This window comes from Aplysia californica, unplaced genomic scaffold, assembly GCF_000002075.1.
Source record: "Aplysia californica isolate F4 #8 unplaced genomic scaffold, AplCal3.0 scaffold01815, whole genome shotgun sequence".
NCBI classification, from domain to species: domain Eukaryota; kingdom Metazoa; phylum Mollusca; class Gastropoda; order Aplysiida; family Aplysiidae; genus Aplysia; species Aplysia californica.
In genome coordinates, this window is record NW_004799085.1 from 3218 (window position 1) to 19030 (window position 15813).

Consider the following 15813-nt stretch of genomic DNA (forward strand, 5'->3'; position numbering starts at 1 on the left):
CCCCCCCAAGTTTTCATGCGTTTGTGGTGAAAAGGTACAATATACGTGTATTAGGTTTAACGCCTCTAACAACACTAATAGATTATTTCACAGAGTTAAACGTCCATCTCCGAAAGGACTGAGCCAAATGGGGGAAATTCGAGTAAAGTGCCTTCCCCAAGGACACAACGTCGGACCGAGCTGAGGCTCTCACAATTGCGAGTCCGGAAGGCTAACCGCTAGGCCACCGACATCCTCCCAACAAGGAAATAAAGGGGCTTTTCGATGAGTACCGTGAGTGTAGTTTAATTTTTCATAAGAGTTTTACGGCCCTTACAACACAATTAGGTCACATAATTGGTGTTTGGTTTTAAAATAGTTTAACGGCACTTGCAACATAATTAGGTCATATAAGTGCTGAATATTGGAGGAGTTGCAAGAGAGTAAAAAAAACCCAAAAAAGGAGGATAGATAAGGACAATAGGAAAGAAGGAGCAAACCATACCAGAGCACCCACCAACCACCCACATTCATTAATAAAAGTTTTGTTTTTGGGTTCATATGATCCCCTGTTCTATTCTCTTCACTCCTCAAGGGTAAGCAGGAATATTCTTCTGCATCCCAACAAGTATCTCGGCGATATAGGTAATGGTTTAGTCATTTCATCACACTAGTGGGCTTATTTCTACCTGCCACAGAGGCTAAAGCTTAGGCAAAAGCCACGGAAAAGATAATGGTAAAAAAAAAAAAAAAGAAAACAAAGAAATTCAAAGAGTCTCCCAAAAACGTTCTGAGTTTCTACTAACCATAGCTATTTGGCAAACTTTGACTTTGTAATATGTTCAAAATATATAACTGTTTAACTAAATTTAAAATGAGAAACTTCTACCGTCTTCAATTTGATTTTTCTTCTTATACTTCTAGCCTGGTTTAGTTTAATAAAAGTTTTAGTTTTCAATATGGTCAAATAGGTGCCGAAGATTAGAGAGTGACAGTACAAAAAAGAGAAGAGAAAAGGATGGTAGATGTTTGATAGGAAAGAAGGAGCAAAACCCCACAAGAGCACCCACCAACCACCCACAATGCTTACGGAAGCCTCATACAGAGAGAGAGAGAGAGTCAGACGCAGAGACAAACACACTCACAGACCAGAAATTCATAAAGAGTTATTCAGCACTGCAGCTGCTAGCAACACTATCCCAACCAAATGCAGCTCAAAAATCAATACCACATGAATTACATAATCTGATGTCTATTTTTTAAACTTTTTTTTCACAATCAGAACGTTTGATCCACTACCACCAGGTCAAAATTTATGGCCTACAATTTCCATAAAGTCGGGTTGCATGTGCATTCCATCAGGCCAGCGGGATGCAACTCACTGAGCTGTTTTCTGATTCATATCTACAAGCCACAAAAAGTAACACGAGATGGTAATGGGCACTGGCTGAGTTATGAACTAAGTACGCAAGCAGTCATTGTCAAACTCATTGATCAGGAGCCTGGCATAATTGGCCCACGTCCCGAATTATGCATATTGATTTTATTCATGCAATTTAATGCGATGGCGTGGCTGTGCAATAAGAAATTTACTGCCCTCAGAAATGCATCTTTGTAACAGATAGTGTTGTGCAGTCTGTTTGGGAGTTTCCCGTATTTTTATTTTGCGACAGCTACACCAACCAAGTTCTCTTGAGTACCACAAGGACTACAGAACATACTAGCTGAGGGGGAAGTTACAGACAGGACAGAAAGAAAAAGAAAAAACAAAAACAACCCAACAGCATACAGACAACCTTTGTTTCGGGAATGTTACAGAGGAGAATTCACGGAATTAAAAAAAAAGACAAAGATGTGGATGCCGTTTGTATTGGCAACAAATTTAGGAACATTATTGAGGAGAATTCGCAGAATAAAAAAAATAATCTAAAAACATACGGATGATCTATCTATAGGGCACAAGTTTTGGGAGATATAATGGAATAAAAAAACAAACAAAAAAACAAAACGTTTGGATGATCTTTATATTGGCCACAGGTTACGGGAATGTTACAGAGGAGAATAATATACAGAATTAAGCTATAAAATACATAAAGAGGGGATTTCAAGACAGGATGGGACAATCCAAAAGTCAGCTTTTGCATCAAGATCGAGAGAAAAACTTTGTATTTGTGATTGAATGAAAATTATTGGCCTGCAGGGGGAGGAATGGGGCCCCGTGGGTGATCAGAATGCGGCACAGACTGCAGATGTCTAGACAGGACTACATAACTGGCACAAAACGAGTCACGTTTCACACTTGACAAAATACAAAATCACAGCCCAGCTCAACCAGACAAGCAATGAAAGACATCTGCTTGATCAGGGCTAAACCTATTTTTAAAAAAATCCATAACAATGTATTGTCAACTTTTCTTTCAAGATATTGCCCCAATAGTTCAAATGACTGCATATATACAGCCAAACCTGCAATAACGGCCACCTGTCCAAGACAATTTAATTACTGGTATAAATGTTCACTTTTTACCTTCTACCTTGTGGGTTTTTTTTTCTATGTGTGGCATCCAAGTGAAATCAGGAGCGCATTAAAACAATGAAATCAGAGGAACTAACATTTTTCTGTGCATGATGGGCAATTTTTATCCAATTTTTGTTTGTTTGAGGAATAACACCTTTTATGCCATTAGAAAATACATTCCTGCGTGGATTTTACTGAAAAACATTTATGGAATAATAAAAAAAAATTATATATAATTTGCATTTTCCAAGGACACTACAGCTTTGGAAGTCACCAAACTTTGGTGTACATTTTCTCGTCAATTTTATTTTTGGCAATGAGGGATCTCTACCTTCTTCAATCGCAAATATCTTAATATCTATTCAAGATAGATGAGTATTTAAAAAAAAAAAAAAAAAACAAGGCTAAAGAACAGGCTTTAAGATTATACCAATAACTTCATACGCCCAAAAATTGATGGACGTCTCATTCTATCATGTTGAGACAAATATCGTAAGTAATGACATGGTCCGAGATGTCCACCTGTCTAAGACAACCTCTTACCCTGACATTTTTTTCCCTATATATTATAATGACACTGTCCAAAACGTTCTCCTGTCTAAGACAACTACTTTTCTCCTCAACAATGGGCAGCTGTCTTGGACAATTTCCGCAGCATCAGATAACGGTCAGAATGTCAGAAATTTTCATCATTTCCAGTCATTTTGACGTTTCTACTGCTCCGGTCATAGCTCAAATTAGCACAGAGATTTACAACATAACCCCCTTCTTTCTTCCATGAGACAACACTGTCTGATATTTCAGAAAATTTTTTTTGGACAGTTCAGAACGTTATTTTTTCTTTTTTTTTTTCTTTTTGCAAGAGACAGCCATCCTCCATCCCTGACCCTACAAACTTGAGCTGCTCATCTGACACAAACAAACATATGTACCATTACAAAGGTTTTTTTGTTTTTTTTTAAATAAAAAAATCTTAAGTTAGAAAATAACAAAATAAAGACCACCATGCCCTTAGGACATGGGCTACTCAGTTCAAGAAGTGAGATGTCCCCGTTAACATTTTTTAAAGCTTCAGAAAGAGTTTTACGGCACATAACGGTTATATAAGTGCTGAAGATGAAAGCGGTTAAAATAACAAACACAAAAAAGATGGAGAAGAGATCGGGCGATAGATGTTTAATAGGAAAGACAGAGCAAACCACACCAGACCCGCAAACCACCCACTGAGGAGCTCGGCTCTGAGGAAAAAGGAAAAAGCAGCTGGAGGGATTCTCAGCCTGTGCAGTCATGGCTGGTGGATAAAACCCAGGATGTTTCTCAAGTTTTCCAACACGCCTTACCCCAGGGCTGTTAGAGCCCAGTACCTAATTACTAGTCTCCTCCAATAAGGACAACCACTAGCACAAGGCCATGTGTACACATTGTTCATGATTGATCAAGACACCAGGGTGGGATGCTTTCTTTACAATGACCTTAATGTCTAGTGGCGTCAGTGGTCTAGGGGTTAAATAATAGGCTACCAGACTCATAATCGTGAGGTTGCGGGTTCGGGGGTGCGAGCCGCAGGCCCGACCATGTGCCCTTGGGAAAGGCACTTTACACGAATTTTCCTCCAGGGGGTTCACATTACTTTTCTAAAACAGGTACGGTATTCTCTTACGCTAAGTAGTTGACATGCAAGCTGGTTGCAAAAAAGGATAACAAAGCAAAAGGACATTCAAACAAGGGTGTGCGTGTGTGAGTGTGAATGTGTGTGAATGTGTGAGTGTGAATGTGTGTGTGTGTGAGTGTGAATGAGTGTGAATGTGTGTGAATGTGTGAGTGTGAATGTGTGTGTGTGAGTGTGTGTGTGTGTGAGTGTGAATGTGTGAGTGTGAATGTGTGTGTGTGAGTGTGAATGTGTGAGTGTGAATGTGTGTGTGTGAGTGTGAATGTGTGTGAATGTGTGAGTGTGAATGTGTGTGTGTGAGTGAATGTGTGTGAATGTGTGAGTGTATCTGTGCAACCCCAGAAGACAGGCTCCCTAAAAGCGTTGCCTGGATTACCTGTAGGGTCTCATTGTCCTTGTCAACCGGCAGCTGGACACAGTGATGGACACTGCCGTCGCACGTGCTGATGATGATCACCGGGAGGGCAGTGGGCAGGCACAGGATGGAGCAGGCGTCCACTCCGTAGTTGTCTTCGGCCGGAGGGTACATCATCACAGGACCCTGCACTGGCAGCTTCAGCAGTCTGCTCCAGCAAGCAAACAAGGAGGAAAAAGTAACATTTTAAAAAGTAAAACTGGGTAAAGATGATTGCTTTTCTATGGACACTTCATAACCTCCACCACCCCCCCCCCAAACATTTATGGATTTATGGACAATAGTTCTACAGACTCAAAGACACATCCCGGGGCAGTGCCACTGACTGAAGTGTCTTTAGGCCACTCCCAAAGGGGGGACATTTCTCATTCACGCACAGTAGAATTGTAAATGGGCTGATTCATCAATGTCCTGCTCATAACTGTGCCTGATGTACAACAAAGAAGTTTCCTCTACTTTTGTATGCTCGTCACACTCTTGTGACCCACTATTTCCGGGGTGCCTTGATAGTCGAAGCAGACTTTGTGCTGTTGAAGCTAGAGAGGTGAGCAGAGTAAGTCTGATTCCCTGTAAGGACTTCTCTGTTGACATCCACCCCTTGGCGCTCATATGACCTTATGCACTTGCGACCACCGTAAAACCTCTATTAAAACTAACCAGACTCAAAGACCAAGACCGGGGGAGGGGGAGGGGGAGGGGGACGGAAGATGCAACACATAATGACCCAAGCTAAAAACAGCACTGCACAGTGGTGACCAGCTATGATGTGTGGATTATCTTCGTTTGTGACATTGTGTATTATTCATGCATTTATGTATTAATGTATTCGTATATTTATGTGCGCCATTGTAAGAAAAATTCCCACTAGGGGACCAATAAAGTAAATTTATTTTTTCACATTCTTATCTAGTAGATATATTTTCTAAAGAAGTGACAGCACGACTGGTATCAATTAGTTGCAACTGTACCGACAGTCCAAACCAAAACATGATGATGTGAGCCTTAAGCTCTAGGTTATCCTTGGTCCTGCTGAAGGCAAGGGGGCAGCTAGTAATATATATAACAACCTAGACAACATAGCTAAATCTACAGAACACTCAATTACCTGTTATTTGAAAGGTTGGAATATATGATCAGAATCTCTCCACTGCCGCGCACACAATACACTGGCCACACTTCCACAGGGGGTGCAGCGCTGCCAGATTGAAACCGTTTCGATCGAGGCTTGAGGTCCAGAGGGAGGCCAAAATCAAAGGCCACAGCTGTCTCCCCGAGGGCAGCTCCAACCAAGGACTTGTTGGGAGACTGGACACAGGACACATCGCCTGTGTTCACATTCACCACACTCAGGGGATCGTTCGGCTCATAAAGGTCGTACACACTAGAAACAGAAAAAATGTTTCAAAAATTCATTTATCTACAAATCGAGGGCTGCCAAATTAACTACGGTAAGTCATGTTTTTAAAACTTTACAGGAGAGACAAAAAACGGATTTTCTTGAAGCATTTTGTGTGGATAAACTTCATTTTCAAAAGGGAGTCGAATGTCTGTCATGGCATTTGTAGGCTCCCTTATGAAAATGAAGTTTATCCACCCAAAACGATGCTTCAAGAAAATCTGTTTTTTGTCTCTCCTGTAATATTTGAAAAACATGACTTACCATAGTTTATTTGGCGGCCCTCGAAATGAAATATAGTTCTCCAATTCATCAGCATAAAACTGAATCTCCAAGGGGAGAAATCCCTCTAAACTCCTAAAACGTTTGTTGAACAATTCACACAGAGTACACTATAGGGTCTACTGTTAGTACTGCCAAGGCCAGTTTTGACCAGGCTATCCAGACCTTGGGTGCACAACTCACAGCGCAGATCTATGATTCTTATAGTTCGGTTGCCAAGAAAAAAATGACATTCTGTTTGTAAAGAACTCCTGCCGACGATCCAAGGCTGGGACACTTAACCCCTGATAGGTCACTGAGGGTGTACAAATACAGAGTATGATACAATACTAACATTTTAGGCTTGAAAGCATGATGATCTATGAACAGTGTGATTGGCAGTCCTTTATTACTGTAATAGAGTAGATAAAGTTTATTGAAGGAGGAAAATTGCTGAGCTGCATTATACGTGGAGCCCATTGCGAATGGGATTAGGTTGGGTTGGGTTGGGTCGATCGCACGACTCATCGTCTGAAAACAAACGCATTTGTTTTTGAGGCAACGAGTCCGGTGAACAGTTTGTGCCACGATAGCCGATTTGTGCCCTCAATCTGGCTAGAAAACCGACCAGACCTGACCCGATCATACCAATGTGCACCCGGTATTAGCAAATGCTGTTCACTTTACCATCAACTTCAGCAAAGTGGAGTTCCTCATTTACATGTTCACTAAATATGAGATATTACATTGATTTCAATTAATTTGAAAAGGCAGAGTTCTTTCTCCTTTCTGAGCGTCACAAATTTGATTGATTCCAAGTTTGGTAATGTGAGTTTCACAGACTTAATTTTAATTTAAAAGAGCTATTGTGAAGAATATTGATAGCTGACAACTTTGGCAATTGCATCTACAGAGACACCTGATCTGCTGATCTACTTGGTCACCAACAGTTCCTTGGGAAAGGTAATGGTCACTTGATGCTACTGCTGGGGAACAGCGAGGAACAGAAACCAAGACAGTGGCAGGCTTGCCAACTACTCCAAAACTCAAACAGGGACACCCAACTTTTCAACATCAGATTACATACAACAAAGAATAAAATTACATCAAGTGGGGGGTGATTCTGGTGTAGTGTACGTGACAAGATTTAAAAATTCTCCACTACTGAATCCAGGAGAGTCCTGGGAAATTTGGGTCGGTTGGCAAGTTTGCAGCGAGTAACACAGTAGAACCTGGGAGGGGTGCCCTCCAACCAGCTCCGTACCTGATCAAGTTCCATGAGATCAACATAAACTTATCAACATTTTAACAAAGCTATTTTCATGACCTCTGATCAATGATATCACGTTGTATATGAATGGTGTGGGGCTCATCCATGTCTATTCTTGACCAGAGAAAAAATTTCCATGAAAACCTGCACAACAAGCTCAGCAATGACTTTAGAACAAAAGCAGGTCGAACTGCTACTTTCTATTACACTGTTAGATCATAAATAACACCATCGATATGGCATCAAAATGAGAATTCTTATCAGAACCTTGAGATTGTAAAACACAACCTAATTATGAATATTGACCAAATTTTAACTGTAGCAAATACTGAATGCATTTCTCTCCAATTGTGTTTTGCAGCCTCTAAATTTATTATTCTTTTGTCACCTGAACATGTTGTCGGAGCTAAGCACAGCCAGGTGTGAGTCTGTGTTGCTGCCTGGGTGCCACGAAACTTGTCGGATACGCAGTGGCGTACTTCCAGAGAAGCTGCGCTCTCCAATGGTAATTGTCCTGAATGGGAAGTAGAACAACACATGGACACACTGGAAAATAAATGGACTTGAAAAAGGCAATTACAAAATTATTGTTCAGTCACAAGGATTTCAAACCAATTACGTACTATTATCAAAGAGACATGAATATCAATAAAAGTAATGTTAGTATATTTGTTGCAGTTTATTATTATATATATGTGTGTTACGCGCAATTTACCGATCGGCGCAAGATAGCGCTGCGTATTTTAACGATCATATTATAATAGTATCATTCTGGCGAGCTCTTCGATTTAATATCTTAATTTCAATTTATATATTTTTACACTTTTGAAAATATACGTGAATGTTCATTGATGTGAGTAAAAGAATAAAGATGGAAGTGAATTTCATAAAAGAAATATTTCAAAAATATAAAATAAAGTAAATTTACTTTGTGAACTTTCAGTTTGATACTTGGCACCGTATGATTCTTGTGGGCCTTCAGTTTCATATGTTAATTCTAATTTTAATTTTAATATATTTATACTTTTAAATACATATGTGAAAGTTCCTTGATGTGAGTAAAAGAATAAAGATAAAAGAGAATTTTTTGAAAAGTTATTTAAAAAATATAATACTAACGCAATCTTCAAATTGCCGCACAATTATACAATTGTTAAAACGCGCAGCGCAAAAAATCTTAAGATGGCTGCGCAGATATACGACCGTTAAAAAGCGAAGAGCAATCTTAGGATCTGTAAATTGCGTGGAACATATGTACACATTACAATTTTGAGAATAATGACAAAAAGATGGGGGAGGGAGCGGGGGCGCTAAGAAAGTGGTTGAAACTAATTTGCAAAAGACAAAAATTACACACACAAAAAAACCTTAAGCATCCACGAGATTTAACAGCAAGACTTCACTAGATTATAATTGCATGATAAAAAGAGAAACGTACTTGCAACTGATAACATCTCTGCCACCTTCAAACATGCCATTTTTGCCCCAGCGTCGAGGTAGTACAACCACCTTGATACCCTTGGGGCCATACAGTGCAATGTGACTTCCACTCTTGTTCACCTCTAAGTTTTCCACTTCCAAAGTGATAGCGGAGCTGACAAGTAACTTCTGTAATACAATCATGGAATTATGATGAACATGCATGTATGTATGTATACATTATGTATCAAATTCCACACAATAGCAACCTAATCTACTTTGACAAATTAAGGAACTTTAAGGCTACAAGGAAAGTGTTAGACTGGAACCCAAAGTAAAAGATCAAGGGGAACACCACATGGAACATGGAGAAGAGTCAGGGAAAGGGATGTGCATAGGAGAGGGAAGACAAGGAGTGTTATCAAGCCGCTCGCCCAGGACGGGGAAAGGCGGAAAGTGTTCGTCTGTGGCCTGATCCAGGGTGAAAAAGGCAATGATGGTGATGATGATGAAGGTTATTTTGAGTTTAAATTTATTTCTACCCGTACCCCCATCAAAATGAATTTAAAAGTTTAAAGTTGTCACCTTGCTACATAATTGAATTAGCCAATCTAATGTTCTTCTTAGTAAAAACTAAACCTTTAGTTGACTTCAAAAAACAAAATAAAGGTAAATTTTTTCTTTTACACCCGCATGCAGAGCACTGTTTTGGGGGTTAAACTGCAGTAATTTTTGGAGCAGAATTCCATATTTTTCATACATGGTTACATGGTCACTAAAACCCTCTCAAATCAATTGTTTTGTAGAAAATAACCTTGCAAAATATTTTTCCTAATCCCTACTATTGTCATCCTCTACTTCTTTTGTATGTTTGTCACACTCTTGTGACCTGCTATTTTGGGGTGTCTTGATAGTCGAAGCAGACCATGTGCTGTTGAAGCTAGAGAGGTGAGCAGAATAAGTCTGATTCCTGTAAAGACTTCTCTGTTGACACCCACCCCTTGGCGCTCATATGACCTTATGCTGTTGCGAGCGCCGTAAAACCCTCTACTATAAAAAAACCCATTATAAATTGATTGGCGGGAAAAATGAAGGCTATATTCGAGTTCAGCATACAACATACTACAAGAAAAATTAAGTAAAACGTGTGTACATGAGACGGGTGCATGAGTAAACCCCCCCCCCCCGAATTTTGAATATTGGCGTGAGTAAATTATCAGTTGCTATTTATCAGCATCGGAGTGTCCACTATGAGACAAAGTTGAATAGAGGGGTAGGGGCTGGGGTAGGGGTAGGGTTACGGTTAGGGGTTAAGGGTTGGGCCAGGGATAGGATTAATAGGTCTCTTCTATTGTTTTTGTCAGGGTGGTCGCTTGTTACGAAAGTCCTTCCTCAGCATCACTTTGTGGACCCGGAAAATCCAGATATCCCCACTGAACACGTCGAGAACAGGTGGATACGCGCTAAACGAATATTGCGCAGACAGTTCAACACATAGCGCAATCTCTGTCTCTTTCCATCGTGTCTCTATGAATTTGTTTTTTCAGAACAGTAACAGGATTCGTGACAAAGACATGTTTCTTGTCATGCTAAGGACTATAGCGCTCTGACAATTATCCCCTATAAATGTGCTAAAAACACAAGTGCTACAAAAGAAACAAATGCAAGTAGGTCTATTAACGTGTAAGTGTTATTGTTGTACATTGGGCTTGGGTAGGTTTAATAATGAGCTACAAATGCAAGTAATAACGTATTTTTGTTGTACACGACATTGAGTCTAGTCTAATAATTTACACATGCGACTAAACATAGAACGATGCATCTTCCTGATTGGCTGCTAATTTTAAGTAATGTGATGTCATCACTACCTGGGATACCCACAGACTATTTTTATAAGACCGTGGATGTACCAAAGATTGTGTATACGATAAAGTAGAGAATCTTTGGAGGTACCGCGTGGAATGGCATGTCGGGTCAGTGGCTTGGCATACTATACGTTCGATGTGTTTCGCATGGTAAAATTTCACACTTGCGGCTAACTGCAGCATGTCATCCATGCTCTGGCGATGGAAGATGGCTTAGACCGTTGATGCTCAGAACCGTAAGAACGCTGATGCTTGAAATTGAAACACGGTAAAAAGACAATAAAGCGCGCTACAATTGCCGTTGCCGTAAAGACGCCCGGAGATAACCCCCCCCCCCCCCGTCCCGATATAAACAAAGCGCAGAAGAGATAACCAGCATCATCGGAGCACTGCTCATATCACATTACCGGTACGCCTCCTGGAAAAACATCACACCAAACGTCGTGCCATGCCACGGTAGGTACACACGATCTTTGGTGCCATGCGAATGGCTATTAATAACTATTATGTTTAGGTCATGTTGTCATGTGATCGGAGGGGTATCCCAGTTTGACATAATAATAATAATATATTGCATTTATATACAGGGTTGGTGATTTTTTATACTTTTTTGATAAAAATAAAAAAAATCGATTGAAAAAAAATTTAAATCAGATTTTTAAAAATTTAAATCGGATTTTTTTTTATTTTACAAAAAATGCCGACTCAGTTTGGGATTTTTGGTGGCTAAAAGTAAGTTCTTTTAGTGCAAAATGCATTGTCTTTATTTTAACTAATGATTAATTTAAGCAACTGCAATTTTAGAAAGCCTTAATCTGCTATATCAGTGAATTATGGCTACAGACAAAAAATGAAGAAAATGTCAGTCTAAAAGGAAGGGGGGGGGGGGGGTAATTATGCATAGATAAACTTGCATTTTATTACAGTACAGTGTGTGTGTGTGCACGCGCTTGTGTTTGTATAAAAAGAAAAAGAAAAAGCTCATTTCAATTATGAAAAAAAAGTAAATTGAATACAGTAATTATTTTACTACTTACAGTGACAGGGGTGAAAGCAGACTTTTAAGCACGATTATTTTAGTCTACTAAACCTTATATCTGTTTTATAAAACCAAGGAAAGGAATTCTGAATGTTTAAAGATGTAAAAACAGAATACATTTTTTAAAAGTGATTTAAATCACCGAGTTTTAGTTTTTTAATCAAGTTGATTTAAATTTAAAAAAATCAACTGATTAAAATCGACCTGATTTAAATCAACCCAACCCTGGTTTTCAATTATGAAAAAAGTAAATTGAGAGCTGTATTATTTTATAGTGACAGGGGGTAAAGCAGACTTTTAAGCATGATTATATTAGTCTACTAAACCTTATATCTGTTTAATAAAACCAAGGAAAGGAATTCTGAATGTTTAAATACAGTAATGTAAAAGCTGAATACATTATTTGAAAAGTGATTTAAATCACTGATTTTTATTTAAAAAATCAAGTTGATTAAAATAAAAAAAATCAACTGATTCAATTATGAAAAAAAAAAGTAAATTGAATACTGTATTATTTTACATTGAAAGGGGGGAAAGCAGACTTTTAAGCATGATTATTTTAGTCTACTAAACCTTATATCTGTTTTATGAAACCAAGGAAAGGAATTCTGAATGTCGAAATGTGTAAAAACTGAATAAAAATACATTTTTTAAAAAGTGATTTAAATCACTGATTTTTATTTTAAAAATCAAGTTGATTTAAATTTAAAAAATCAACTGATTTAAATCAACCTGATTTAAATCAACCCAACCCTGTTTATATAGCGCATATCCACGCTCAAGAGCATGCTCAATGCGCTTTACAACTATTATCACACAAGATGGCCACCTTACCAAAAAATAGTTTACGTCGTTCTACGTTTAGTCGCATCATGTATAATTTACGAACCTGAAATGCACTTTTACCAGGAACTAGATCTAAATCTCTAGCCTCGTGGCTATGCGTACGGCTCTTAGATTTAGATAGAAGTATGCTCACGGCCTAGATAATCGCTCAGCTGGACTGCGTCACTTTATCAATTGATAACTTGGCCAAGACAAAGATTGTGTATACAAGATAGTTCACCCCTCTATAATTGAACCAAATAAAAAAGTGTCCTCAATGTTCGGTGGCGCCCTCTTCGAAAAAGCGCGGACTTTGCGATCAGAGTTATCCTACTAGCGTGAAAATATATAAAATAAAAGTAAAACCAACAAACTGCTATTCTTCTTCTTCTTCTGGTGAAACGAAAGAGAGCTTCAAAATAATGACTGCAGCCTCATCTGAACCAATGTGCTGACTTTCGCGGATACCTTTTTGACTGAGTGAACTATTTTGTTATGTACGATCTTTGGTCAAGAGACGCTCTACAAGATCAAACTTGCAAAGTCATTGGTCCCTATTTATAACTTTTACCTGTAATTTATGACGTCATTATGCTGACATTTTCCATTGAAAAAAGGTCAGCGTCTATGCCCTTTCTTTATAGTTGCGCGTTTCCCAATCAAAGTAGGTCATCCCTATATATAGGGCCAGCGCGCTTTCCGGGTAGCCCGGCTCACGCCCTTTATTTATAAAGGGCCTGCGCCTAGACGGTCAGAGAACGTATAAGAACGTATAGGCCAGCGAGCTTCCAGGGTTTAAGTTTGTCCACTTGATAGTCTATGAGCATACTTGGTAAAAAAAAAAGGGGGTCTCCCCCCTGCTAAAATCACAAGATAATGGTTTGTGCGGCAATTTCTAGTGCCAAAATTGTTCTCAGCAAACTAAAAAACGTTAAAATTCAGAATCGTGCCGAAAATAAATCTAGAGTACCTGGCCCAACACGCGACACTTGTCATATTTTGCTTCTCAGGGGTCTCTGTCGGCAAAATAAGTCAGGTAATCCATGTTCAGGGCCGCTTCAGTGTGTCAATTTCCGGTTATAAATACCATGATATCGTCATTCATTCTAAAACGTCATTGGCAGATTTCGCATTTTAACATAATTTTTCTATAAAATGTTCTGCCCTTGGTGCGACTGCATGCCCTCAGCGCGACCACATACGGAACGGGGCGTGACCATGCGCGCACAGACAGAACAGGTGTAAGAAAGTTGTTAGTAGTACACTATTTAAAGGTTAGTATAATCATTTTTTTAGCCAAATGATGAAACAATTATAAATCTTATAAACAGAGGGTACAGAGACAAGTGGTCGCGTATTGGGCCAGCTACTCTAGTTTAGTAACTGAAGAAAACTTCTCGAAGAATGTTTTCGACGACTTTCACTTCGAACTCGGCTGCTGCACTAGATCTAGCAGACAACTGACGTTCTCGGAAAAGGATTGACCAAAAGCGGACCTAGACTAGGCACGTAACCATAAAACAGATTGCACATGAGCTGCACTAAAATTAAAGGAAAAAGGGGGAACTGGTCGTGTTCAGGGCACGGTCACGCCAAGGCCGATGTCTCTAGACCTAGATTTTTTTAGATCTCTAGATCTAGAAGTCTAGAATCTAGTCTCAACTAGAATCTAGGCTTGGCAGGCAACTCATCAGTTCAGTTAATTTACTCGACTTCCGATTTTGTTTCCGATTTCGGAGTTAGGCCAGGACCACTTCTCCCGAACAGTGCCGACGTCAGAGTCTGAAACAGTGAAACTGAATCTGAAGACTTGAATCTCGAAGTTAGATCTAATCTAGAATCTGTATCTAGATCTAGATTCTAGATCTAGACTAGAACAAAGTGAAACTGAAAGTGAGAATGAAACCTCTCTGATCTAAAAGTAAAAGAGATCTATAAGATTAGAATCTAAATATCTAGTCAATACAGCCTAGCCAAATACACAAAGCAAACGAATCACAATCTCCTAAAGAGTGAATACGTAGGTAAAAGCAAACCTGGTGACTGCTACTCTGATCATCAGATAAGTTTCTGGTCAAATCCAAGATGCTGTTTTGAGTTTGAGAAGTATCCAAATCATTATTAGTGTTGTCAACTGAGGATCCAAGACTTTTCAGATTGCAGTGTATTATTTGACTCTCTGGTTGGTTCCAAATATACAAATCACTACCATAAACACATATTAAGCTTCTAGATTCGTTCTGGTGCTTTTTAGACAATTCTTTAGAGTTTTTTTCTTTCAAAAATTTACAAAAGTCTTGAGTGTTTATTGCCTCCCGCCATGATCGAACTGCCATGGACGCCGCCATTTTGATAAAAATGCTTACTCTCGAAACCCGTGATTGAAGTCTACTTTTCTTGTATTCACTGCAAACGGAATTACCAAACACAATCTTTCATTTGAGCCGCTCAGAATTCATTGTTTAATATTATATTTCTTTTTAATTCATTTTGTTATTGTTCTTTTGATTGCTATTCATTTGTATCTTTTTGGACCTTTTTTCCAATAGCAGTGAGGTCATGTGACCAATCGATCGAGCTTATAATCTGTTCAAGATGGCTGCGAATGTGCAGTCGATGTGTCAGTATTGGAAAAACTTCGACTTACAAGACTTACAGGTATGTATAAAAGTTAATTTTTAATCCTGTTGCCGCTACATGTGTCTTTTATCTTTCATTTGAGGTAAAATATGCTACCTTGGCAGTTGTCAAACAAGGAGTATGAGAATTTAAATGCCAAGATTCTATCGATGAAATATCAGAAATAATCAATATGGCGCTCTCATTGGTAGCTCTTTGTGCCCCAGGATGTGAGCAGCTGTTGTGTGAGCGTATCAGGCGCCAACTCAGTGAACATTAATGGTTTAGAACTCCCTCTGTTATTTCTGTCGAGATGCGTATACGTTTGAGTTGTCATAAATCATGCCCTCCAATTTTTAAATATTCTAGACCGCTGACGGCAGTCCAGTTATGGTGCCGCCTTCCTTAGCAGTAGAAAATCTCTAGCAGTGGACATGGTCCTCTTGTCTCACCCTTTGACCTGAAAACTGTTAAGCCTGACTGCCCTAACCTTCCCAAATAGGGAACGGTACGTCTTAGGGAACTGTCATTTTATTGA

General features: G+C 39.1%; 1 protein-coding gene across 1 annotated transcript in view; it reads right to left on the reverse strand.

Moving 5' to 3' along the window:
* LOC101855078 (nucleoporin 88) overlaps positions 1–15029 on the reverse strand; it is a gene marked incomplete at its 3' end in the record, with an annotated part of 16617 nt that extends 1588 nt beyond the window's left edge. The window contains 5 exon segments of the mRNA XM_005113277.3: positions 4543–4729; positions 5687–5962; positions 7897–8022; positions 8947–9116; positions 14693–15029. Of these exon segments, the coding sequence (XP_005113334.3) occupies positions 4543–4729; positions 5687–5962; positions 7897–8022; positions 8947–9116; positions 14693–15004 (1071 nt within the window).
* Positions 15030–15813: the final 784 nt, after the last annotated feature.